This window comes from Embiotoca jacksoni, unplaced genomic scaffold (genome assembly GCF_022577435.1).
Source record: "Embiotoca jacksoni isolate LCO1_2020_lvr unplaced genomic scaffold, fEmbJac1.0.p SCAF_6, whole genome shotgun sequence".
Classification (NCBI taxonomy): domain Eukaryota; kingdom Metazoa; phylum Chordata; class Actinopteri; family Embiotocidae; genus Embiotoca; species Embiotoca jacksoni.
Genome location: NW_027185414.1, coordinates 3,170,942 through 3,198,889, shown reverse-complemented (window position 1 = coordinate 3,198,889; position 27,948 = coordinate 3,170,942). Strand labels below are relative to the sequence as shown.

General features: G+C 41.6%; 1 protein-coding gene across 2 annotated transcripts; it reads right to left on the bottom strand.

The window, feature by feature from the left end:
- Positions 1 to 430: 430 nt before the first annotated feature.
- On the bottom strand, positions 431 to 27,094 carry rhpn2 (rhophilin, Rho GTPase binding protein 2). Of its 2 annotated transcripts, none has more exons than XM_069174216.1 (15): positions 26,923 to 27,094; positions 22,349 to 22,464; positions 18,108 to 18,236; positions 13,261 to 13,336; positions 12,351 to 12,428; positions 11,956 to 12,080; positions 10,825 to 10,991; positions 8,683 to 8,870; positions 8,307 to 8,463; positions 6,495 to 6,614; positions 6,168 to 6,362; positions 5,646 to 5,722; positions 3,020 to 3,166; positions 1,715 to 1,870; positions 431 to 1,146 (listed from the first exon to the last, which is right to left on the bottom strand). In XM_069174216.1, exons 1-15 carry the CDS (start codon positions 26,986 to 26,988, stop codon positions 880 to 882), a joined length of 2,064 nt encoding a protein of 687 aa, XP_069030317.1. In that variant the 5' UTR covers positions 26,989 to 27,094; the 3' UTR covers positions 431 to 879. The 2 variants fall into 2 exon arrangements, with proteins under 2 accessions (XP_069030317.1, XP_069030318.1); XM_069174217.1 differs by having other exon boundaries at positions 5,676 to 5,722.
- Between the last annotated feature and the right edge of the window lie 854 nt (positions 27,095 to 27,948).

Below are 27,948 nucleotides of genomic sequence, written 5' to 3'. Positions count from 1 at the left end.
TATAAAGTCTACATATGTATTTAGAAAATATATAATTTTTACACCCCAAACTGTTCAGTATCCACTGATTGCAACATACATTGTGGCAACAACAGAATCCTTCACATATACAGTATGTAAATATGTATAGAGGATGCACAGAGAACATAACTGCACCGTGCGAACAAGGCAACGAACAAGGGACCGCTTCAGCCACAATAAAATCTCCGCTTTGCAGTCAAGTAGAAACTGGCGCTGGGTGTGTTTTTCTTCCTTCAATTTGTCTGGAGCGTTTCTCCCAAACAAAATATTGAGATGACAGTTTAACTTAGAAGCTTTTCTCAGTGCTGTGTGTGTGTGTGTGTGTATTTATATATATACATATAACATCTATATATCTATATATATATAGATATATAGATGTTATATATATATATATATATATATATATATATATATATATATAGATGTTATATGTATATGTATATGTATATGTAGATTGGAATGATAACTGGTATGTTTTTCCTACAGTGCAGTTGTACTGTGCTGTACACATACTGGCATGGTTATGATTGACTTCCCGTTATGCGTGATGTACAGTCCAGCTTGCTTCATATACAGAACTGTGCTGGGAAAGAGCTCTTGTGCCAACACATGCACCCATATACAGTAATTGGCACAGCCACTTTCCAAAGTAGACCGGCAATCATGTCACCATTCCACTGGTGACATAAAAGCTACACACACTACTGCTCAGTATTCCAGTGGAAACACAAAAGGGGGCCGACACTGTGCCGCAGCAGGTCCAGTATGAGTACAGCACAGCACTGTATGTAGCCACAGGAGGCTCCACATGCATACTGCACGATCTCTGCATACAGCAACACGCCCGCAGTTAGCTCAGTAGAGGGTGCTGTCGTTGTTGTAGGAGCTGGAGCTGGGGAAGGTGGGACAGGGTTTGTTCCAGGGCAGAGTGCCCGAGTGGTCTGCTGTGGGGAGGCTGAGGGTGCTGGCGCTCTTCAGCTTGTTCTTCAGACCCCAGCTCAGGAAGGACGACTTCTTTGTTACTTTGCGGGACTTGGGATTCTTATCTTCGTCATTGTAGGCCAAACAAATCATGGAGTAGGTCTTGGGCAGGTTTCCGCAGAAGGTGGCGCTCTTGGTAGGCTGGGTAGAGACAGAAATTGACAGTTAGTGTGTATTAGAGCAGAGTTGCTTTCTGCATTACATCCCATATAGACTGTCACAATACAAAGGTAAATAAATACCCAAAAACTAATGTGGAGCAGGTTTGTGCAGGGGCTGGACCAAATATAAAAGAAAAAACTACATATAATATGAACAAATATACATTGTAATGCAGTCTTACCACATCTTTAAATAGCTGTACAACTGAGTGACTATAAAAACATACATTTGTTCTATTTCATAAAAGGTATTTTAGCTCTTTGTCCTGACACTTATGTTACTAGCTCATGAACCATTTCATACACAATCCAAATATAAACCTTTTAAAAACTCACACAGTTTTATTCGCAACATGTTGGTCATATCAAAGGACCTGTGTCTCATGGGAAATGGTAGACTATTTATACTGACAGGAAACAGCACCTCCAATGAGAAATGTGAAACTCTACCAGTGCTGTTCAGTCATCTGACACAGATTTGTCAATCAAACAAACCCTATAGATAACCTCTCTCTAAATGCACTGGACAGACAGACTGCATGGCGTACCATGGAAGGGTTGGTGTCCATCAGGCTGACCACCTGGATATCAATCCCCTCCTCGTCCACGTCCTTCAGAAGTCGCATCACCTCGCTCACACCCATCCATTTGCAGTCTGTGTCGCCCACAAGTACAATGTAGTCGCCCTCTTTCAGCCCGTCAGCCTGGAAAACACGAGAAGAGAGTGAATCGTCCTGATAATACAGCAGACAGTAAATATTTACAGCTGAAGTTTTATTTGAACGTAAACCAGGTCACGTTCACCTAGTTTCCTTCAGCACCCTGAAGTCAGCTGAGATCAGCAGAAAAAACAATGAGGTTTAGTCTGGAGCACAGTTTTTACACATAGCAGACTGTGGGCACCACAGAACATTATTTTCTGTGGGAAATCTCTCTTATCAACATGATTTCAGCTACTCAGTGTAATAACTTGATCCGTGTGTGCCCGAGGCCGGTCAACAACTCTGGAGAATCAGTCAGTTTTAAATAAAAGTTAGAAAGAGTCTGGCCTAGTTAGGTTTAAGTAATACTGCTAATCTGTATCTGTGCAGAGCCTGGAGGGCCTAATAAGAGTCTGCTCTTTGTCAGCACCTCTTAATGAGCTGTCAGACTGCAAAGGATTGTAGAAAGTAAATACTCTCAGATTCTTAATTAAATTAGTATCCACAGTGGCTGAGGAGGAGAAGGAGAAGGAGGAGAAGGAGGAGTAGGAGGAGGAGGAGGAGAAGAAGGAGGAGAAGGAGGAGGGTGCCTGCACACATTCTTTGAGGCTGAATCCTGTTTGGGTTTCTGAGAATGACTTTATTTAATCAAAGGTTCACCGAGTACATAAGGCTGAAATTTGAACTTGTTTGATACTCTGTATAGAAGCATGTCTGCCATCTCAAGCTGTTAGTTTTCCCACTGCAGACGAAGCCTCTTCCTGCTAGTTAATCCTGCTGCAGGGAGCTAATGACGAGCAGCCTGTGCATCTAACTTTACGCTGTTCTGATTACAGAAGCATGTGTTGATACAACAGTTAATTAAGACGAGAGTAAATTATGACCTCCAGCGTGTGATGTGACAGTTTACCAGTTCACACACATTTGCAAAAAAGGCCTTTTTAATGCACGATACACGTGATCTATTAACTACAAAGTGCCTAACAGAGCTTTGATAATATATGTACAGCGTCATGGAGATAATTTCATATATCTGGAAACTGATTGCTTTATAGTCCAACACTGACATTCTTCAGAAACAAAGCTCGGCTGTGATATTAAACATCCATCTACCTCTGTTCTGTCGGTGGTAAAGAATATAATCGTACTCACAGCAGCTGGACAGAGAGGGTCCAACGACACCACCTGGACTGGTGATTCTCCTTTCAGGGTGAAACCCAGGTCTCGGTCTTCCGGGCGAAGTCGTATTGTCCGCGGGGCTGTCCACCTCTGCTTGGCTGAGAAGACTGACAGAGGGCCCTGAGGGGACACAGTGTGGGGATGACGGGGTTAATATGGCTGCAGGGTTTTATACGCTCGAAAGGATAATATCGTGTTGGTTCCAGTTTTCGTGAATGCCTGGGGAAAACTGAAAAAGCACCATACGGCTCTCTTCTTGTGTCCGTGACATAAAGTATGTGACCTGTTATTACTGTAGCAGCAACCTCACTGTGATAAAAGACAGATTCCTGTTAATTATCAGCCCAGTTCAGAGGTCATGTGACCCTGAATCATATTTCTCACACATGACCTTTTGGGTTGCCAGAGTTCTAATGTTATTGTAAAGGGATTTTTTTTTTTTTCCCAAAAAAAATGTCAAACCTCTCAGCAGGTCAGTCACATTTTCTTTTGAAAAGACAAACAAGCCTTACTGGACTCCAAAAACAAACTGACTCACATGAAAAACCCTCTCCTGCCATACTGTATATAAAGTTGAATGTTGGGCTGTATATATATATATGCAGTGGGAGGAAAAAGTGAATCCACATTTATGTATGAATTCTGATGATTAAAATTATGAACAAACACAATCTATTTGAAGTAATAACAGAAAAATCGTTGTATTGTCCATACTGAAAACATGAACAGTGTAGTCTGGGTAAAGTATGTGAACACACGGTCTAATGGCATAAACAAAACCTAATTGGAGCCAGAGTTAAACAAACCCCAAGTCCACTCAATGAAACAGGGTTGGAGGTGAGAGGTGGAGCTTTGCTGCCTCTAAGCCTGGACAGTTTGCCATCATCAAGATGAATATGAATAGCTGAGGCTAACCAGAGGTTAGGTGCTGCAACCAGACAATGATGCTAAACATTTAAGTTCTCTACAACAGAAGGACCTCTTTCTTTTGTCAGAGATCAGACCTTAACCTAATAGAGAAGCTAAAGCAGTTCTGTCAGGAAATATGATCCAAAAATCCAAAAATGCTCCTGATTGTTATACAAGTCTGATCAGGTTATTAAATGTAAGGGTTTGCTTACTTTTTCCACCAGAACTGACCATGTTTAACAGTCATTTTTCATATATATTTTGTATATTTTGAGGTTTTCATCTGTAAATTTATGACCAGTGTTGCAAATCCAGGTAATCTCAAAGTTTCCCATACTTATTTTTTCCATTTAGAGTAACTGCTTTTTTGTATATGATAAAAGCTGTATGACATAACTAAAACCAACATTTTCTATACTGATTAAATTATAGTATCTGCTTTATTAGAACCAAGGTGATGTGTTAAAACTGCCTATTTTTTGACTGTCTGATCAACAGTCAAAAATATTATATTTAATTGGAAATGCTTTGACAGCAATTATAATGTATTTTCGACTTGATAATATTTCTACTTGGGCAGAATCCAGCACAAACATGGCCTTCTTTCCCATTTAGACAGCTGTAGCTGATATCTAATACACTTGGTATCTCTTGGGAAAATCTCTTCTTCACTAAATCCTGACAATCAATGCCATGCCACACCGAGATGACTCCTGTCGCCCCATCTTTATTCATAGCCATGGCGATCGTATGCAGAGATAGTGCTGGATTAAACTTTTCAGTCTCACGTTGCTCTTCAGATCTCGAGGGATTACAAATCTCGTTGCTAAGACTGTTAATATGGAGCTGCGTGGGATTTTGTCACAGGAACCAGAGAGGTACTTATCCACAGAGATCCCTTACACCTGCTGCCTGGGAACATCTGCTCCGACCTTTGACCCCTGTATGAATGATTTGCATATCAAGGTGTTTGTCTTGAAACTGATGCCTGTTTTTTTAGTAACAGTAACTGTAAATTGTGTTAGATTAAATACAAAGCATTGAAAGTGAATGTGTGTTTCAGAGAATGTTAACAGAAGATTCCAGTGACAGATACAGACTCCCCTCCCACCATGATAATGGAAACAGTACAGTAACATTACTTCAAGCATTTAGCATGAGAGATCCCAAAAGGAATCACAGTCCAACCTTCGAGCACAAGTTTAGGAGTTACTGTTGAGAGAATGAACTGTGTCAACCTCCAACCTGCAGGTAAATTCAAATAATCAACACGGACTTTGGCAGATTTATTTTCACTCAGCAGCAGCACTGAACTGTCACGTTCACCTTCACTGAATAAATACCAGAGCTGAAGTCAGAACCAAACCACCTCTGTCCACGGTTAGTGTTAGTTTAGCATTTGCTTTGGATGAAAGTCCAGGAGGATTTGGAAACGAGACAGGACTTTGAATGTGTTGGTGGTCAACTGTGCCCAAGCCTCCAGGAGACTCACCCTTGATTGGTTGTATTCAGAAAGGACAAAAAAATGCACTCTGGGTGATAAAAAAAAAAAAAAAAAAAAAAAAAGAAGAAGCTACTTTTAATGTGTCAAACACAAATCCAGAGCCATTTCATGTCACTTAATGAATACACCACCCAACATGTATGAAAAAACAGCAATGTTAATGAAGAATATTAGTAACCCACATACCAGCCTCTGGAAAAAGTCGATGACTTTCACCTTTGTATTTGTAGGAAACTCCATCTCTGCTTTGTGCTCTGTTTTAGCTGCAGAAAGAAAGGGTAAGAAACAAAGCTGTCATTTTACAATGTTTACCGTCACAACCCAATTTTAACTGTTGCCCAGCACACAGGTGGGCGGGGAGTGAGCAGTGTAAACATTACATCATCTGTATTTGGAATAGAGGCTACTTATCATGGGAAATTGCAGCAGGTGTGGTAAACAACAAAGTAGCCTTTTATGAACTGTTTCCTGAGAAACAGACCTGCCAAACCAACACACTGGTCTTGTTTTGTATTAGTGGCAATTGTGAAGGATTTGTTGTGGTGACACTAAGGTGACTGCTTCGTTTCTATGTCAACCACAGGAAGAAAAACTGTCACCTCAGTGACCCTTAATGGAGATTCAAATGAACTTAACAATCCTTTCCGACCTTCTTAAACAGGATATTTTCTAATTCATTGTATTCAATTAAAAACACTTCAGACTCACAGATGATGTCCGGGGCCTCCGTGTAGTCAGTGAAATCCTCCTCAATTTCATTTTCATTGTACTTGAGGAGCGAGCGCTCGTGACTGGCTTTCAAAATGTCCTGAAGGGCCCCCAGCTTGTTCAGGTGGTGGCACAAAGCATAAATCCTCAGAGCTTCCTCGTGACCCAGGATGGCCCGACGGATGTGAGCTTTACCTGGAGAGATGCGGGAACATTCAGCAGAAAATGGATGAGGCCAAGTGGGAAGAGAGAATAAGGAGGAGAAGAGATCAAGAGGGAAAGTCGTGTCTTATCATGTCCTAATGTCTCATTTTGTCTTCTGTTTACCGATGCGTTCACGTTCATCTTTCTTCTTCAGGATGTCCAGAGGAGAGCGTCCCTCCGGAAGCTGATCATACACCTGGGACAAGGTCTTCTCCTGCTGGTCTTCATCGTCACTCGGACCCACTGAACACACAGAGAGGAAAAAGAATCAGCGACTGACCAACAGTTGATATATTTGTATACAGATAAGCCAGTGCACATAAAACTGATGTATACAACATCATTATGATGAGAGAAAACACTCTACACTGATTCTGATGTTCCAATTATTTCATGAGTAAACTCATCAATATGCAAACCCTCTCATAACTTCTTGCTGTGAGCTGTCCTCTCTTCCCCTTCATCTCCTGGTTCACTGGATTTAAAAGGTAAATCTAAACCATGACAACTTTCTTTGGTTCACAGAGACAGTGGAAAGTGCTTATTTGGCAGTGTTTGGGGTTAATCTGTTTACTACAGCACTCTTCATTCAGTCCAGTGTGTGGGTTGAGTCCTCTCTCTACAGTCCTGTGGTTAATTGCTCTATTCTCCTGGTTCTCACAGGAATCTGTTAACGAGCTGCCAGACTCAAAGCTGCTTCGCTCCGTTGTCCCCCTATTCAGTCTTGTGCCTTTCACAGCACTGAGACCATCCACTGAGACCAGATATTTTGATGTGCTTTGAAGTTAGACTCTTCTAAACGTAAAACTGAAAGGAAAAGAATAAAAACAAACACTGTATGCATATCAGCAGAAAGTTCTCTCTCTCTCTCTCTCTCTGCCATTTCATTATGTACACAGCATTACTACATTACTGTAATCCTCCAGAAGTCTACAGCATTTCTTTTCAGTTTTTCTTACACCAACCATCTCTTCTCTCTACCTTGAATTCTCTTGCTGCCTTTTTTTGTTCTCTGTCCATCACAGTTCATGGAAACACAGACTCTTTTTACCATCGTGTGTGTATGTGTGTGTGTGTGTGAGAGAGACAGAGAGAGAGAGAGAAAGGGAGCCTGTGTGGATCCCTAAATAGCTGTTATGTAATAGCATCAGGGCTGGCTGTGGTTCAGTGTAGTCATCTGACAAGACCAGCCCAGTGGCCCACACAGCCTTTAAAGAGAAGGATCGGGTATTCCAGGGTGTTCAGACAGGTTAATGCCACTGACCCACTGCTTTAAAACTTACAGTACGTGTTCAGACGGAGTGGAGGTTGTTTATAACTATGGTACATTGCTGACATGAAGTAACCCAAGGTAGGTAGGTAACCCAAACACAGTGGTAGTTCAGGGTTTTTGTTAACAGAGAAGCAGGAAAATACTTGAATTGTGGCAATGTAGCAGACCTACATCAGATTAATGAACAATTTTATCATACAATATGTCCATGAAAGAGACACCTGTCTGCTCTGAGAGTGGTTCCTCTAAGAACTGTGTGTAATGCCCCTTTAATCTGGAATTAATAATAATAATGATAGTTGCATGATGACTGTTAAATCACAAGTTTGAAAGACTTAACCTCACCTGACATCTTCACATATAAGTACCCTTCATACCACTTCCTGGGTGTGTCATGTTGAGTGCACTCCCAGGAAGCTAGATAACCCCGCCCCTTTGGCAAAGAGACGCTCCAGAAGTGAAAATGGACCTTTAATTCGACCTGTTATTTCATTTTATTTATTAAATATTCCATGTGTGTTTTATGTTTGACTATCTTTGCAGCTAACGATCCAGCCTTCAGGTTTACAATTACCACTCTTTCTCCAACTCTCTCTTTCATTCTAAATTTTGTATTCAGTTGAAGCTCGCCGAGTGTGAAAAGTAGCAGCTGTTTTTCTTACACTGATGGTCCAGCAGTGCTGAGGCTACAAAGTAGTGTGCCATGGAGCGGTAGTGGTTGGTTTTGACTTGTGACATGGTGGACCAGAACAACGGGACATTGTCTTTGATTGGCGTCTGGATCATGGACTGATGGACTTGGTCGTAGATCTCGGAGACCTGGCAGGAAGAGAAGAATCGAGTTACTGAGAGGACATTAAGAGCACAGAGCTGGAAAGAAGCCGTGAAAAAAAAAAAAAAAGAGGAGTCTGCCTGTGGTGACATTATCACTTTACATTTACTTTAGGTACAGTAAATCTTGCCGAGTCTTGAGCAAAAGCAAAGAGCACTTTATCTATATGGTGTGAGGCCTGTGTGTGTACCTCTGCTGCTATTTACCTTTGCAGCTTCTTGGGCCATTTTCATCAGTGGGTAGAACTGGTTTCGGATCCCGGGCAGTGCGGTCTTCTCAAACAGACACTCCTGAGCCTGAGCAAGCATCATTCGAATCAGCATACTGAGCATGGCTGGACTCATGTCGTAGCTGGGGGTGTGGGTGAAAGTCTCCTTGAGGTGGTTCAGGATACCTGCGGAGGAACGAGAGGTCAGCACAGGCCAAAAACAAGCTATTCCAACGAAACATCAGTTAGTTCAGCTGAGAGGGTCTGAACTGAATTAAAGCTGGATTAAAGGCATTTTGTCCGCTTTGACTTTTTGAACTTCAGGCCTCTTGGTCAGAATAAAAACCATCATGTAACACTTTATTTAGCCAGTCTCAGCTAACAGTACATGTTTTTACATACAGGAATTTGAATCCTGCAATTAACCAATGTGTGAGTAGTCAACACACACACACGCACACGCACACACACACACACACACACACACACACTCTTGGAGCACGAGGTAGCAGCAATGCCCTGGATCAGTTGGGGGTGAGATAACTTGTTCAAAAGTCTTTCCAGCATGGACGTTTAATCTTCATCAGTCGGAGGAATTGAACCAGTAACCCTTCTATTCCAGGCTCTGCATCCTACAGGCAGCTGGGATAATTCAATCACTGCTCCTCTGCACACTAAGAATGTTTCAAGGATTTTGTTTGAAGCCTGCAGAAAGAAACTCTCTTTCCTCTCTCCCAGTACAAAGTCCAGGTGAGCTATATAACAAAGACAGTTTCCATGGAATTCATGTATAATCTGTCATTTAGATCCAATGTAGGGGATTTGGTCTCGTGTGTGGATGGGAGCTGAATGGGGATGCAGAGAGGTTATGAGGGAGATTGTATCTATTCATTCGATCTAGCCCAGAGTAAACAAGTTACTCTGAGAGCCACAGTCAGTACTAGTAGTAGTCTTCTAGTGAAGTTAACAGTTTGGGCAACAGTGAACTTTCATGGGCCAACCTCTGTTAGTTAATGTAGAGGAGTTTGATAGATGTAGCTCTGCTGCTTCTTTGACCTTAATTATTGGCACTCTCTTCCACAGATGTTTAACAAGGATCCAGTTAAGTGACAGCCTGCTGCTGTTATTACAATATTCAGTATGGAAAAAATGCTCACCACAAACTGTAAGATCAATGTCTGTGTGCTTCTTTAAAATTAAGCCAAGACATAACCCTACTTAAATCAATGTTTCATGTTCGGGGGAAGCGTAAGGATCATCTGCATTCCAACCCGGAACGCCTGCTTCTTATTTTTCAGATTAAAAACCTGGCAGCAGAGAGTTGTAGACAACTTAATAACAGAGCACTGCCTCGGTCGTCTTCATCTGAGATTCTGCAATTGCTGACTGGCTCCTCCCAACTGCATCTTTTTTGTGTCCCTGGCTGGAGATCACTGCAGCAGCATTTATACAGCTAGCATGCGTGCTGATCAACCCCACATTAGTTTACTACTGGCTCTACATAATGGTGACAACATTCCTCATGATGCCATCATTGTTTTACTGTGCACAAATTGAAACTATAGCCATCAAAGAAACATAACTACAGCCATGTTAGAGCTGTAATTATAGTGCAATACACCCATGTTGCCAAGTCATAATTCTATCAAAACTTGTCTGAGCTTCCTGAAACCTTTGAGGGTTGGGGAGACAGGAGGGTTGACTGGTGCTTCCTGGAGCTCTGCCACATGACAAGAAGCCAGAGAAACATAATTTGCATTCATTCTCCGTCATGGAACAGAAGTCAGAGGGTGGAGGCTGGCAGGAATACCAAAAATAAGGCTGTGGTGGTGTTTTCTGAACAATGAGACATTATAAATGAGAGGAAAGAAAGATTCTCTGTTTGGACCAGTGATGATTTACATTAAAGAAAACTATAAAGTTATTGATGTTTATTATTCATCCTCCTATCGGTCCTTTTCTTCCTCACTCTTTTCCAAACTCTTATCATAGCTGACTGTCAGAGAGTATTTTAGTGGAGTTACTCTCATTACTTCTCTTGTTTGAATCCCATGGCTTCACAGATAAATCTAGTTTGATGAAATAAACGTCTCTGAATGCTGCAAAGATCACAAGCTGTTGGACTTCTATCTCTGCATACCTGCAGCTTTCTGGAAGGAAGAGATGGCCTCCTCCAGGCCGACTATCGTCTGACGGTCACTACGGGTACCAATCTGAGAGTAGAGGGCGGCCATGTTGAAAAGGATGCTGGCCTTCTCGAGTGACATGTTCTGTTGACACACTGGCACGCCCGTGAAGGAGTCGTACCTGAAGGAAAGAGGCAGGAGAGGTAACTGTTTCGGTGGTACGAATAAAATCACAAAATGCCTTATAGAAAATAAAAATCTGTAAAAGGCAAGAAGGTAAACAAAGTAAAGGATATAAAGAGTAACACAGGATAAGATATTTTGAGTTAATTACATGTTTAGTAGAAACTAAGGGAGGTAAATACAGAAATAAAAGCGTGTGTTTTAAGAAATTTACAGTGACATTACAAGTACTGTATTTATTTCTAGTTTGCCTCCGACTTCCCATCAAATCATCTTTCGGCCTTCCTCTATATTTTCTACGCTTGTCTGTTAAACATCGCTTCTCTCCCTCTACTTCATCTCAGCTACAAACATAAAGTGCATTTCCTATGAAGTCAGTTGGATGCTTTTTGGACACGGTTTTGATCTTGCTGGATGTTTCAAAACTTCAAATTAATGAAAATGTCTCTATTTGATTCTATGGACTGCCCATGTAAAATGTGAATGTTAAATGTAAAATTTATAAAATTCCAAAGCGGGGTATTTGATAATGTCACTAGAGCTATCCTTGCAGACTACCGCTCTTCTCTCCACCTCTCTAGATACATTTTTCTTTTACTTATAGTAACAAATGAAAAATTCAGTTGGAAGGCAAAAACCTGCTTTTCTTATAATCTCTTATAAGCGCCAATGAGATTTCTGGCAGAGATATATATATATACACTAGCTGATGCATGGATTCAAGTAACAGCATTTGCTGTTTGAGCTTCAATCCCCTGGAAGACCAGGAAAAGAAGCTCAAGGCAACTAATTTAAAGCTCTGGACTTCTTTCTTTGTAATGCTCTTTGTGTATAACTCATTTTAATCACTTATAATGTAATATTTATTACTTGTTTTGTCAAGTGTTCATAAAGCTGGTTTATTACTATTATTACTGCAGTTAATAATAGATTAGAAATAATAAGTAATAATTGGTGTGTACCAGGTGAAGAAGATGCCGGTCTGGCGGGTTGGGGAGAAGAATCGGCTCTCTATCAGAGGAAGATGGCTGGAGTATTTTGAGAGCAGCTCCGCCCCGGCCTCATTCCGACTTGGCGTTCTGCATGCCTACAACGTGAGAGAAAAAAGATCTGATACAGTCTGCAATAATAAGGTACTTCCTGTGGTGAAGACACACTGTGCTGTTGTTTAAACCCATTTAATGGATCAGTTCACACAGTTTTTTTTCACAGTTAAGACAGTGGTATCCATGTGGTGGAACATCTTATGAATGCTTAATCCTTAAAATACACCGAAGAGAGTTCATAAGCGCAAAATCAAACATTTGGCTCAGAACTGATTAACATATAAAGTCAGATCAGAGTGAGCGCACACTACCTGTCGCAGGTCCATCATGTCAGCAATCTGATCTTCAAAATGCTTCCCGTCTTCACTGTAGTGCTCTGAGATAAAGTCCTGTTAAAGACAGATACAAGTCAACAAGTAAATACAACAGTTTTTCCAATCAGTGGTTGTGGACTGTTCTGGGGCTTAAACAAGTGATCTTTCATTTACGAGGTGGCCTCTCCCATAACTACTCCACTCTAAACAAAGCCAAACCCAACTGTGCCAAGTAGGCTGGTGAAACCTGTCTTTTTGTTGGAGCCAGCCAGATATAGGAGACACGGGGTCATTAAAACCAAGGTGTGATTACAGTTAACAGTGGAGCAGAATTAACATGCTCAGAGATCACAAAGTCACAACACCTCTGACAACGCCTGCCAACAATCCAGAACAGGACGTAACGTCCCATCCGTGACGTTTATGAGGAGATTCCCCGCAGTGGGACACAGCTTCGTGATAGCTCCACTGGTTACAATAACTACTGACCCACTTTTTGATTTACTAGTTTATTAGTCAGGTGTGGCCTTGTTCCTGAATGCGCCTGAATGAGCATACGGTAAACAAAATGTAGTGGCAGGTGCAGAACTCGTGACCCAAATACTTCATGAAAGGAGACATTAATTTGTAAGGATCAAAATCCAAACTGAAAACAATGCCGATGTGGGTCAGACATGCAAACTTGCAGTTTTTATTTAGTGGCTCAGTCTGCATTTATGTTGCCATCATGCTTTAGACCGTTGCCCTTTAACGTTTGAGGGAAACCATTTTGTTCAGCTGATGAGTCGAATGTAAAAGCATGAAACCAAATGTTTTAGTTCCTGTATACTTTACTGTATGTCTCTTCAATTTTAATAAAACACAGTTTAGGAAGGGGATGGTAAAACTGTTGTTATTTCTGCTGCACCTTGAATGGAGCCGAGAAGTCCACTTCTTTTGTCTCCTTCAGACCCAGAGCGATGAGGGGAATGTTGGCAGTCTCCCTGTGAAGATATCATGATCAGTCACCTTATAATCAACATAACACACATCAAGTTTGCTCACAGACATGTTGGCCTTAGGACACTCTCACAACACATAGACCCACTTCTATTCGTCACAGTGTGACGAATGGGTCTTTCATACAAAAAGGACACTGAAGTGTTTATCTGACCTGCATAAAATTATGTTAATGATGAATGACAGCAGACTTGAAGGTTTGGTACAATATATCAAACAAGAAACTCCCTTTGATATCAACAACAATGTCATATTAAGAAGAGCCTGTTCACACCAGCAACAGCTTTGTTGTTCATGAAAGTTGATATGTTAGTTTAAAGCTTCGTGTAGTCTCATACTAGAGAGGTCAGGATTAGGCAGATGGTGTAGTAAACACTCTGCAGGAGTTGGGCTTTACAGGTGAATGGCGCCTCTTGCATTGTAAAGCTGCTGATTACTCATTCTGGAGTTGGAGCTTTGCTTCAGTAATGCTAGCTAATCTATTTTCTAGCTGCTATCAAGGTGGGCTTTTACGTCCTTGTATTTCTACCCATCAAACAATAAATAGAGTGTGCCATAAACCAGCAGGTTAACCATCTGTTTTGATCTCAGCTGTAGCCTTGAATGCTTTGGAATTTCTCAGGCTGTGTGGACTTGGAGGTCCTTGCTAATGACAGATGGAAAGCAGGTTCAGCTTGTTATCAGAGCTGAGGAAATATAACCTGACAGATACCTGCTGCTGATCACAGAGAGGCTATAAAAAAAAACAAGCCCTCCCCCATACTAAGAGCAGGATAATGAGGTGGTACTCCGGCGCTGCTTTTGGAATTGCATGAGTCTAACAGCAGCACAAACTTCAGTTACGGCATTAACCAGCAGTTACAAATGATCTCAAATCTATTTGATACACGACTTTCCAACAGAAAGAGATGAAGTACGATCAGATGTCATGATCACAGTGTTCAGAAAAACAGCATCACAATCATTCATCACTTGATGATAAGACAACATTCCTGGAGCTGCCTGGCTCTGTGAATCACAGCAGACCTCGTTCATCAGTAACACTGACGGACCACGATAGAGGCTGCAGTGTAATCCATCAGGACTTGTAGATGAGATCATTCTGCTCTTTTCTCTGGTTTGGCAGAGGCAGATCCATGGGGGGAGGAGGAGGGGATCTGTTCTGCAGGGAGGCTGAAATGTTAAAAGCCTCTCCGAAGCTCACCCCCCCCCCCTCCCTGCATGCCAGAACACACACACACACACCGTTTAAGTGTCTGTGTGCAAGAAGTGCAACAGACGACCGTAGCGGTCAATGGAAGCTGTGGTTTTTAGCTGAAGGGAGCCGGGCACAACTTGGTTACGAATTCAAATACAGTAAACATCATGTTGTTGTGTGACACAGTAAACTGATATGTTTCAGTATGTTGAGACTCCTCTGAGAGTTGAATGGGGCCTCGTGTAAGTTAGCGTCAGTAGGCACTGCTCTACTAGATAATATGAGTGAGACAGGAGAGTCGGTTGTGGTTTTACGGGATATAACAGGAAGCATATATATATATAAATAAATATTATTCCAATGTTAAGACATTATCAGCACAAAAAAGATCTGTTGACATACACTATATAATAATGTGTTTGAAAGTTCAATTATTTTTGCTGTCAGCTGATTAATTGCTAATTTTATCTGAAGATTTATTTATATGATGATACAAAACTATTTCCCCCTATTTCCTATTATTATTTATTACTGGATTGTCTATGTATAAGCAGCCAGTAGCCAAGAGGTTGCCACAGGAGCAAAATATCTGATCTCTCAAGGAATCTTGGATTAAAAAAAAAAGTAGCAATGTTAATGAAGCAGCCTGCAGTGCTGATATCTTTATCGTCCTGTTTTCATTTAGCTATGCTGGCTCAGAGTCTTTACAAAGGTTCAGTTTGTTATCCGGGTCAAGAACATTGCACAAAAGGAACTGAACAAAGATTTCCTTCATCACACAACACAGCAACATGTTGTTACTGTGAGTGAAACTGAAGGAATCTATATAATAAACATGATGTTCAACAGAGTTAATTAGTGTTTGTTGTATTAGTTGTAATATTTGATAAGATTGTAAAGGCTGCAGTGATCAGCTCCTGGTTCAGGGAGAGCCTTAACAAATGTACAGCACATACTGTGCCGGTCGCACAGACTGTACGCACTTTCTGTTATGCATTACCTCATGCCAAAAACCAGCTGAATCTGGTCTGAGTGAGAAATTCAAAAGGACACTAGACCAGTGGGAAAAGCTTGGAAAGGTGAGGAGAGGTGTTTTGTTTCTGTACTTAAGAGTGAGGTTGTGTTTCAGGCTGAGAGGAGGAGGCTAACTCTCCATTGTGGCCATACAGCGTCATCCCGCTGAGACACCTGCTCTGAAATGACAGGGGAGGACTTTCTCAACATATCCAGTATGCTTATGTTCAGGTTAGTGGCCTTTTGTGTACTAGTAGTGTGAAAAAGATGATGGGAACATCTTGGACTTTACACGTGTTTAATTGTCTTTTAAAAGAGACACGCAGTGGACAGGTGATGGCGGTTTCACAGCCGGTTTCACAGCCTCCCTATTGTGTGTGCACGGAGCAGTGAGCTGGTGCTTCTCAGAGCCCGATAAGGAGGCTGACGACATGCTGATTGTTCCGACACTCCCAGTCGGCCTCATCCCATGTGACGTAGGACAATTGGGACTCAAGATTGTAAAGAGGCAGCTGTTACATTTTGAGGATGGTAATGTTCTTTGTGGCTGATGTATAGAGTTTGTTTCTTGTTTCTTTGAGGAGGACACCAAACACCTTGACAGGTATGATGTATCTGTGGATAATATTATCAGCTGCATTGCTGAGTGGAACACAAAATACTGTCAGGAAAATATTTGGATTCCAGAGAGGAAAGTTCATCGCCTTACAAAGGGAGTCAGACAGGCAACCTGATTTATTAAAACCAGGTTAAAGCGTCTCGGCTTTACAGCACAGAGACCCTGTCAGCCAAACACACTAATCTGGGTTTATTGTAGTGCTGACAGAAGTTGGCATGTTAGGTTTTAGAAGTTAATCTGCACATTTATGAACGGAATAACAAGAAAGCTCAGACTACTTCTGCAGGTTATTCAAAAGAGAGAAGAAAAAAAAATAAAACATTGAATAGTATTAGAAAGACAAACAAACAGCCTGGTAGTCGGAGCTTGGCACTTTGTCAACCATGTGACATTTCTGTGAATGACCCTCAGAGCAGTTACCATGGTCACCACCATACAACAAACCCATCCTCCACAACCTTAACATGCTCATCATTTTATTGCTCTGCTGTGATTTGTTGTCATGGGTAACAGCCTGTGTGTGTGAAGTTAATATACAAATGTTGTATGTTCATAATGTAAATCTTTTCCTGCCTTCAGTGCATCATTTTCATCCAGAACCGACACCCAGCCATTGAAGTGTTTGCTTTTAGTTATCCAAGTGCTTTTCTTTTCAAAGCAAGCACCAGCTTTAAACCGGTTTTATTATTGTCAGTAGATTTCATGTTATCATGAGGAAATGTTAAGTTTGCAGCGCAGACAGATTCCAATATTCCAATCAAATGTGTCACCACTTCTTTAAACCTCTATACTTCTGTGTTGAATTCTTTGTCTCTAACTAAAGCTTTCTGGACACGTGACTGAGACACTGATGTGCTCGTGACATAAATAAGGCATTTTCATCCACACACTGTAGGTTAGGTTAGGTAGTTACTTTATTAATCCCCGAGGGGACATTTTTTCGCTACAGCAGCATCCAGGAAGCAATAGATAGTAATAGAATAATTACAGACCTGGTTTATGTGAGAAAGAAAACACCAGAAGCTATCACTGTCACCCACACCACAGTGCACACCCGGCCGTCAGCCTGACCTTTCCTGGATGCTTATCTTGATTTGCATAAAAGTTCAGCTGGTGGTTTCCATGCTGCTCTGTGCATCGTGCCAGAAAAACCTATCGGTCCAGTTGAACAACAACAATTTCATGCACTTTGCCTTCATGGATGTTTTCTGTAAGTCTCCCTCTTCCTCTACACACTGCCCTTTTGTCTGCTCGTCTGTCATCAAGTGCCTTTCATCTGGAGGAGTGCATGGTGGCTGTCAGAGCCATCAGTTCTTATTGGCTGCCAATCAAAACGATGTGTCTGTGTTCTTTTGTTCTAACAGTAAATAAAAATTCTGATTTCCGGATTGAAAAATTATTTGCAGACTGAGATGACCTTGACAAATCCTCACTTCTACAAGTTAGAAAAAAACCTGAAGATTAAGGTTCAGCCTCTGCGGCATGTTCGGGAGTTTGGGTCTGTGACAAGAGGACTTCACGTCTTCAGTAGAAAGCGCTGGCTGCTGCCTCTGCAATTTAACATGGACTCTATTTAATAGCCTCATCACAGGCAGTTAGCATGAAAGTAAACCTTTCATTAATCTGAAAATTGGAAGTAATTACATTCGATTGCCTGCAGATGCATGCAACAGACATCTTTTTTGTTGGTGAAGTTCACCGCAAAATGTCATTTGTGTGGCCAACAAACTAGGACACAAAATGAGTCGCAGTCTGTTGACAAGTTGGATCCTTGTTGAGTTCTTCTAAAGTTCTTCTAAAGATGCCTGTATGTTAGGTGGAAACACCTTTACACTGCAGCAAGTTCACATTTCCTCCTCCTTATGGGTCGTTTTAATATCTTTTTGTTCAATTTAGGATCGGTAGTAGAAAAAGAGAGACTTACTGAGTGTTCTGGTAGACTTCCACTGAGCTGTTGAGTCCTTCCAGCTCTCCCATCAGCAGCTGCAGGTTGGAGTTCACGTAGCTCAACTCCAAGAGAACCATCTCTTTAACTTTGTTGTTGGATGAAGCTCTGCACACAGGAGAGCGTGGAGAGAGGCAGAAAGGCAGAAAATGAAAAAGGCACATTAAAAACAAAACAAAAAACTTGATAAATCTTTTGAAGTAAGAGGGAGAAGAAAGAAAGAAAAATAGATCAGCCTTGTTATTATCCAATCTGATGCAGTCAAACTTTCCTGCAGCTGATTATTAAAACAAGCGTGTCTGTCATGGTATTGTGGTCCACAGACCTGCGTCACTGTGCGCTGCTGTGCACTTGATTTACTCTCCAGCACGCAACCAAGAGCTATGATTCACAGTCTGTCATTCCCGTGGTAAACTCAGTGTTTAAATAAACCCACCTTGCATGACAGATGCATCACAGTATGTATATTGTACTGCACTAGGACCGATGTTTCCGTGGTGATCAGAGGTCACGAAGGGATGGTGACATTAGCATCGTGCGTGCTGAAATCTAGCTCTCGATTTCTGAAATCATATGGGATGTGAAAGAAAGCATCCTGGACACAACATCCCCTAATTTCAGGTGACCATCTGTTTCCGTAAGAATTTGGGTTCATTTTTGGACATCTTGTAGTATATTTGAGAAAAAACTGTTTATATGTACAGTTTGTATATTTTTGTGTTAAGATGAAAATGGTCATTACACTAATTTGTGTATATCTTTGTGAGGGTGCAGAGTGTCTATAAAGAAAATGGGTTGAGAGGATTCACTGCGTAGCAGAGATAAGGCCATGCTGATACCTCAGAGGTGTGCGTGCGTGTACAAACTGGCTGAATCCTTTGTTGGGCAGAATTTATGATTCAGTGTCTGTATTTGAAAGCAAAACCTGCACTTTGCATGTGTTCAAGATAATATACACACACACACACACACACACACACACACACACACACACACACACACACACACACACACACACGCACACGCACAGCTCAGTGGTCTCGCTACAGCCTTATCTAGCTTTTACAGCGAATCCTAACAAGTTCCCTGACAGTCGTAATTAATGGTAACACCCACCCACCCACCCCCACATCCCTCTCACCCCCCAAACCTGTCAGTCTAGAGACGTTTCAGAGCCTGTCACTGTGTCACCTGATCTCTTTCTGCCCTGTAATTACAGAGGATGCTGTTTTTAACACCAAAGGTGACATGTGAAGAAGTGCTGACAAGCAGGAGTTGAAAAAAACAAAAATAATCAGTTCAACTGAAGGTTAAAGAGCTGAAACAAGATAACCAGGTTTTACTCGACATTTTGGTGGCTTGGCTTTGTACTGCAAGAATGATTTTATCTGACAGTTGGATCCTTAAATCACATTGTTTACTCCTAAGAGTGGTCACAATATGTTTCCTTTAGACTCCATCTATACAACACACTGCAACATGACGTCAGCACTACTGTAACACTTCTTTTTGGCTCACTGACGGGGGTCTGAGGAGGAGGAGCTGCTGTGGTTTAGACCGAACAGATGCCAGCTAGCCCAGAAGCTGTTATTAACATCCAATTTTAATATCTAATATCGTCCTGCAGTGCGTGGGAATTGCAGAGGGAACGTTTTTCCCACCCTCTTCTCTGGAGAGGTTTTATTCTTGTGGCAGATTGATATTTAGTTGTATTTTTCCTCAGGGGCTTAGATCTGAAGAGAGATACCTGGTAGTACTGATACTGATTGGAATTTCAATTAAACTCAATTATACAAAGCTTTGAAGGGGGAATCACCAATTTTACACATGCATTTCAATTCATGTATCATAGTGAGTGTTGTGGAGCTCTAGAGGAGATTTCCCCAGTTTGAAAAACAAACTTTGAAAACAATAACTCTCAAACTCAAGCCAAGACAATCCTGCTCTCATTTTCAATAGAATACCAGCATTACAAACTAGAGAGGTGGTGTTGAAAAGAAAGAAGATAGGGATGGTCTGTTAAGTTGCAATACAGGATGCAGTGTTTTTCGAGCTTGACCTAAGGGGAAATACCACTGCTACTTTCACATGTCACATATGAGTATCTGTGTTGTTTTGCAGGCAATTCTTTTCCTGTATCTCAGTCAGCTGTTTTTTTCTAGAGAAAAGAGAAGAGAAGAGAAGAGAAGAGAAGAGAAGAGAAGAGAAGAGAAGAGAAGAGAAGAGAAGAGAAGAGAAGAGAAGAGAAGAGAAGAGAAGAGAACTGGTCGGACCAGACAGACTTCTCCTGTTGCTGATAGAGAGAGCAATGCAGAACAAAAGAGAAGAAGGAAAAAAAGAGAGAAACAATTTTTTTTTTTTTTTAAAGAGGAAACACTCTGAATACTCAAGGAACAAACAAGAAAATGAAGTTTTGTCTTCCGATGAATGCCTGTTTTTGACGAGACAACCCCTGCTGGATGTCCTGATGGGTAGGATAACAACGCGCGCACGCACGCGCGCGCACGCACACACACGCACGCACACACACGCACACACACACACGCACACACACACACGCACACACACACACACACACACACACACACACATATGGAAGATCACAGGTAGAACTACTGTCAGACTACATGTGATTTAAGGCCTTAAAAATAAACCTGAGAGCATACCTGAAACTCAGGGAGCCATCCAGGCTGCTCTCTGGGCTGCAGATTGGTTGGCAAAGAGGGACACACACACACACACACACACACACACACACACACACACACACACACACACACACTTTTTGCCGCGGGCCTTGGCTGAGCAGACTATGTGAAGTATTACAGGAATGTGAATGCCTTTTTGAGACTGACAGTGGGCTTATACAGATTTAATGAACTCATAGACCAACACACACACACACACACACACACACACACACACACACACACACACACACACACACACACACACACACACACAGGCAGTATCCTTCCTCACCAGACTAATCTCAACACAGGAAACAGAGATGATCCCACAGTGGTCAGAGGAAAGGTGTACCTTCCTACCTTTTGTTTCTCTTGTCGAGAAGCTTCAGCTTCGATGACTAGACACTTTTTGACCTCGAACAGTTCACTAAACCTGACACCATCATCAATTGTTATGAGACAAACTATCATTGCTGAAGCTCACAACAACAAGGGAGAACTGTACAATCTAATGCAATCCAATACAGTAAGTGTGTCATAAACAAAGGCTTCATAAAGCTTATGATAGTCCGTTTCTATTGACACTTTATCAGGGCAGTTGATTCAACTCTGAAAATACTTATGGCCGGATTTTTTTCCCCATGTTTTCCTGATGATTTCTTATAATCAACTGCAGTAAAAACATACAAAAAGATGACTTATGGAATCTCTTATTTGTTCCACACCAGGCAGCTAGAAGTTGCCTTGACTAGACTTGATTTTTCTTCCAGTAGAGCAGCTTCTGGTGGCACAACCACTAACAGTCCTCAAGTAAACACACTGTCCTCTGCCCTTACTCAGACCCAGGCAGACCAAAAACTAACAAGCAAATCTAGAATGTTAAAAAATAAAAATAAACCCACATATTTCCAATTAGACTACCTCCTCTAAATCCACCTTTAAGCACTAAAACCACAGAAGAAAAAGTCAGGTTTGTGCAGCACATGCTGTAGCTATCACAGAGCAAATGCTAAATTACAAAAGGCACCATCATCCTATCAAATACTGTGATAGGAGGAATAGTTTTGCAACCTAATCAAAACAAAGGGCTCAAAGAGCACAAATAATTTTCTTCTGCACCACAAACTGTATCACAAGAGCTCTTTGTTTTCAGCCTCCATGAAATGCTCCTCTTTAAGATTGCTATCGTTTAATATCATCTGGCCTGTGTTGTTTCAAGTCTCACCAAGACTTCATGACAGCTCATGACAGAACGGTGAAGGAGGTGAAGTCAAACTTGTCAACATCGACGCACCAGAAGGAGTTTACTTGAGGTCCTTTATACCACAGTGACATGAGCGACTGACAATACTAATGTTGTCTTGTGTAACAGATGCAAATCCGTATCTTTGCTTGCATGTGTGTGTGACTTTAACCCATCCTGAACTATCTTCTCCTCGTTAAACATGTGCAATCTTCAATGAATTAGTGAGTAATGAATAAGTGTTGACCTATGTATTATGTTGTATGCATGTGTGAGTTTGTTCTTACTTCAGCAGATTCTCAGCCCCGGCCCTCATCCTCATCTGTTTGATGATCTGCTGGTTCAGACTGGCTCGCTTATTCTGCAGTTTGCTTCGTCCAGTCTGTGCGAACGGGTTGCAACCCTGAGACCAGGAGAGACAGGAAAAAAACATGTCAGCAGAAGATCATATCCTCTGAAAATGCAAGTCAAGAAAAACATGATACTGCAGAGACAAAGATTCGCCGAGCAACAATCATAAAATAACACCTTAATTTCCCTTTCCCTCCTTAATTTCATTCAAACTCTGTTTCGTATCTATTAATCGTTGCTTGGTTAGCCCCAGGAATTTATTTCCATATGACACTGTTGCTGTACAGCTGTGAGAAGTGGCCGTACAGGCAGCAAGTGAAACCACAATCAGCTGAACAGGTGTCTTTGTTCTGGTTCAGAGAAAGTATTTTGTTTAAATCTAAAAATATTAGATAGATGGAGTTCAGTCAGGCCAAACGTGACCAGACTCACTAAAACATCTCCCCTCTCACTTTGTTCTTATATCCTTACACCCAGAAACTTCTCTCTCTGGGAATATATTATTATTATTATTATTATTATTATTATATTATATGAGCTAAAATATTAGACACAGCACTTTTGGCATTTAAATCAATTTTGTGAATCTTTCTTTATCTGTAGGCCTTGATGTAACAGTCAAAATAAGTCTCAGTAGGGTGTGGAAGCAGCTGCACCTTGTTAAAAAGTATTCAACTGGGACACACGCTCTCCCTCTCCGTGTTTCTACGTGATGGCCAGTATGTGGCTCTACTGCATTTTCTGTCCCTGTCATGACCACAAGTGTACCCGCCTCACTCAGTCAACAGGCTGTCACTCACAGCAGCACAGATAAACTGGCTCCAGGCATTCATACTTACTGACTCACAGCACAGCAGAGGTGCAGCTTATACTTCATTTGGGACGGCAAAGTGCAGCATGATGCACGGAGACCAGTCAGCACAGTAAAACCGGTTAGTTTACAGTCAACAGCAGCAGACAGTTACCATTGTATTTATTTATCTGACTAAGTCTGAGGTCAGCGGGAGATTACACTTCAGTTTCTGTATTAACTACAGTCAGAGGTCTCAAGCAGTAAATGATCATAAAGGATAGATGATGCTGATCCAAACACCAGCTCCTCTGAAAAACATTGTTTTGCTCCCGTGTCAAAAGTTTAATATTTGACACATTTACATCCAAGTCATGCTGCTGATGTTCTTTTCTGTAATGATTAAGCAGAACTGGACGCAGGTATTTGGTCTTAAGTACAAATTTCAACACTGCAGGTCAAATGGCTTCAACAAGGGGGCAAGTTTAACATGATGTTTTTAGTTACAGCATAATGCAACCATCCTATTGTAGTGACTTTGTTGAGCCTGTGCAAAGACTTCAGGGACCTGAGATTGTAATGATTAACCAAGACAAAATAAAAGCCTTGTTAATTGCACAGTAGGCTATCAGAGGTGTGGCGCGACGCAGCAGCAATTATTGTTAGGATGACGGCAGGTTAAAGACGTCAGGCGCCGTCACGTCATTCAATACATCAAAAATGAGGTGTCTGTGTACAAACAAGGGAGTGGTCAGTTACTGATGATAACCATAGCTATAATTACACTATGAAACATTCCTAAGTGGTGATCTTGATCATGTGTAGCAACGCTGTTTTAATCACGTCAGTATGACGACAAAACTTAAGTCTACAAACCCGATACCAGTTCTTTACTTGAGAACCGAGCTGGAAGAATGAGGTCTTTCAGGATCTGAACTGTCTTTTAAAGTATTGTTCAGTACTGACGGTGAGCTGTTTAGCATTTTGTTCATCTTTTGCAGAGCTAACCAGACCGAAAACAGTCAAAAGCAGGGCCGTCCTCCTCGTCACTGTGCCCACTGGCATTCTTGAACAGTTCAGTCTTTCTCTACGAGTGTTCACAACACTTCATTAGAGCAAAACACAAACACGGTCCAGTGTATTATCATATCCGTCAAACAGCAAATCAATCTGCTGTTATATAACCGAGGCTTCATAAAGAACATGTGGCGCAACGGTTCGTAGGATGGTTGGTTCATACAAGTGGTGATTAAGACTGGAGTCCGGCCAGAAAGAGGCTCCAGCCACGACCCAGTTATGCCAACAACAGACTCACAATTCCTTTTTTTGTTCTATAAATACACCGAGCGTGCTCAGTATCTCTAAATTCAAGCCTCTATGTGTTGGCGTGAATGACGAGCTGAGATCATGTATGTTGCATTCATTCATTCTCGTTAGTGGGGGTGCCTTGACAGATTGAAGGATGTGTGTGTGTGATTCAATCCAAGGAGACATCTTACATTTTAAGTGAACTACTGTATGAGTCAATATTTGATCACAGCTACGTCTCTTATTTGTCTCTTTTCCAATACGAGCCCTGCTGAGGGGATTTAAGTGTGTCTCCAAGTCGAGGGAGCTCGTCTGGTTCATGGACCAGGACACATGTTGTCAATTTGTGTCTGTGGTCTGGCTGCAGGACAGCCCCGGGCCAGATGCTACGTCAATGGTCTCGCTGGCCAAGGAGGATAAGTAGTAGAAACATGCCGAGTCTGCTTTTTGTTCTGCCATCTTTCCATCCTGCAGCCGTCCAGTCGGACGTTGGCCAGCTGGAGGTGAAACAGTGGGCGGGTGGGAAGAAAGCCCTGAACCACAACAGCTCCCCGGAGCATCAGTCGGGCCGAGCGAGGCCTTGTAAATCATTAAACTCATTTTCACCCAAGAGACAGAAGGGCACAGAAAATGGAAGCAAAGATCATCTTGGCTCTCCTCGGTTAGAATTTGACCTAAAAGTTTCCAAATCTCTTTAACATGACAAAACGCAGAACTCGTTGCTTTGAGGTTTCGCCTAATGTGGAAGCCTTTCTATACTGGGAGAGGAAATGACAGTAAAACCCATGAATGTTCAACACTTACAAATACAGAGGACAAAAGAAAGGGTATGTGGATATAATGAAGAGAGGCTCCACAAACTGCATGATAAGAAACAAAGCAAACATTTTGTAACTGAGGTATTAGGCTCTGCAGTCTCCCATCAAGTCCTACGGCAGTGCCAGACCCCGGCTCCTACTGACCTGTTTATAGACACAGGAAGTGGCAGCACAGAGCCTAAATCCAGACAGCATTCAGAGGGGGATTCGGGGGGATTGAAAGACACAAAGGCTGTGTTCAGATGCCCATCTAAACAAGCTTGTCCACAAAAACACTCTAGTTGAGGATACCAGTGCAAATGTGGAGGAATGAGACCCGGACCACAGCATGGCAGACAGGGACCTCAGTAAATACACAGTAGATAATCACTCCACCGCTGCCAACGGCCTTTCTCACAGCCTCCAACGGGACAAACTCAGAGCTCCTGAAAATAGTACAGTCGCAGGTACACTGCGTGTGACGTGAAACTGGTTTGAGAGGTTTCTCTGCTGCTCCTCATCTCATCTGATGATTTTTACTGTATCATGACAGATAATCTACATGACAAAAAAGCTTCAGTTTCAACTCCACAGATACTGCCGGGAGGGATATCCCTCTTATCTGAATAACACTGAGCTGATGTTATCATCCTGAGCACCTATCAGCACCTGATAATCAATCAATTAAAAAGTCAAAGGTGGGGTCATTAGTGGGCTTGCAATGTTCCTTTAAACAGAATCATCCTCTGACATGAGGAAACCAGAAACTTAATTGCAATGAAAGCAGTTTTACTGGATTAAATGTGAAAACAAAACACCTGTCAAAAAGATCAATAGGCAGTAGTAATCTGACAAACAGTTATCATCTTTCAACTGTCAATCACCATCACACCTATGGCAACAGGAAACTGATAATGTTAAATATAGGATGTTTATATCTGTCCTTTCAGGCTCTCTCACTATCAGTAAGGGCAGAAGATGCAGCTATTCTCAGAGTAACTCACACACACACACACACACACACACACACACACACACACACACACACACACACACACACAGAGAGAGAGAGAGAGAGAGAGAGGGACACCTGAAGCTGACAGTGCTGTGGTTTCTGCTGCTGTTGGTGGCATATCAGGAGCTGCAGCAGGAAAGACTGAAACCAGGCTGTTTTTATTTGTTTCAAGTATAAATTGTTTCAATTGCGTCTGTTTGTGTTGGTATTTAGGTGATCTGAAAATAAACTGACATTGTGTCATCCATTTAAATGTTTGCTATATTTACGTTTTTATTATAGGGCTATTTAATATATTACAAAATATATTTCATCCTTAGAAGTAACGAGTCTTAAGTAGGCTCGCTGGTACAAATACGACATCCTACTGGTGAGGAAGAGGGACATGAAATATGTTTCATATCGACGGAAGTCCGCTGTGTTTTGTCTGCTACGTTAACACCGACTTGTTTCGGAAAACAATACATTCTCAACCTCAGAAACAAACATGTCAGCAGCAGTAAGTTAAAATCCCAGTTTTCACCTGTAAAAAACGTGCGCTGTGTACACTACGAGAGTCAACTTTGTTCCCAAAGTGAAGTGACGGGAGAACTAACTCACCTTTCTGAAGTACGCGCCGTCTCCTCCGCTGTCTTTGATGCCGTTTGGTAGAAGAGTGTCCGTCATCCTGCAGGAAAACACTCCGAGAGTCTCCCGCAACAAAACAAGCGAATTAAAAATGAATTGAAACCCGACCGCTGCTGTTCAACAGGTGAGTGACCTCTCTCCTCCGACAAGGTGTTCGCTGCTCTGAACACACTCCTCTCAGACGAGGACTTTTTCCAGCTCAAACCAGAAACTCCGCCCAAACAGGAAAAAATATATTAGAAAAAAAAAAAAGGAGTGGGTGGTGCGTTCAGGGCCGAAGAAAACTCACCGTAAAGCACCTGTTTCATCCAGGTTACGTCACTACGGTATGTGAGACGGTAAGAAATGACTCATACAATAAGATAGTTACAACAATAAAAAACCATTTAATAAATGCCACCTCCACCTCAAGTTTATTTAATAAATTTCTACTTCCATTAAAGTTTGACCAACAGACGCTAAAGTTAGCCGCTGTTAACTTTATATTAATTATTGTCATCGAAATGCAAATTTTCTAATCCTAAGTGAACCCAGTTACAGAAAAACACCAAGGGGGTAGAAAATACAGTCTTAAAAGACAAGCTACAGAATAATGAAGGTGTCTATTTAAAACTATCAAAATATGAATCACCTAAATGCCCAAAACCTGTCTGACACAACAAAGAAAGACACATGCTGACATCTGTGTTAAAGTAATGCACATTGTAAACTAAAGTCGTTCGTTTTAAAACAATAATAAACATTGAATATCATAAAGTGTACACTCTTAAACGTAAAACACTGATAAGGGTGGCAGTACTTTAACATAAAACTCATTTAGTTTGCATTCCCTGTCGGTGCATCATGCAAATAAAACAGAAACAGTTACACAACAATATGCAAAATGGCTGCTTCCCCTTAAAACCACAAGGAAGCTACTTATTTGGCAACAAATCTGTTTTTCCAAAATTCCCAACAGTCTGACAGGACAAATATTGTATGTCTTCATGTGTAGGACAT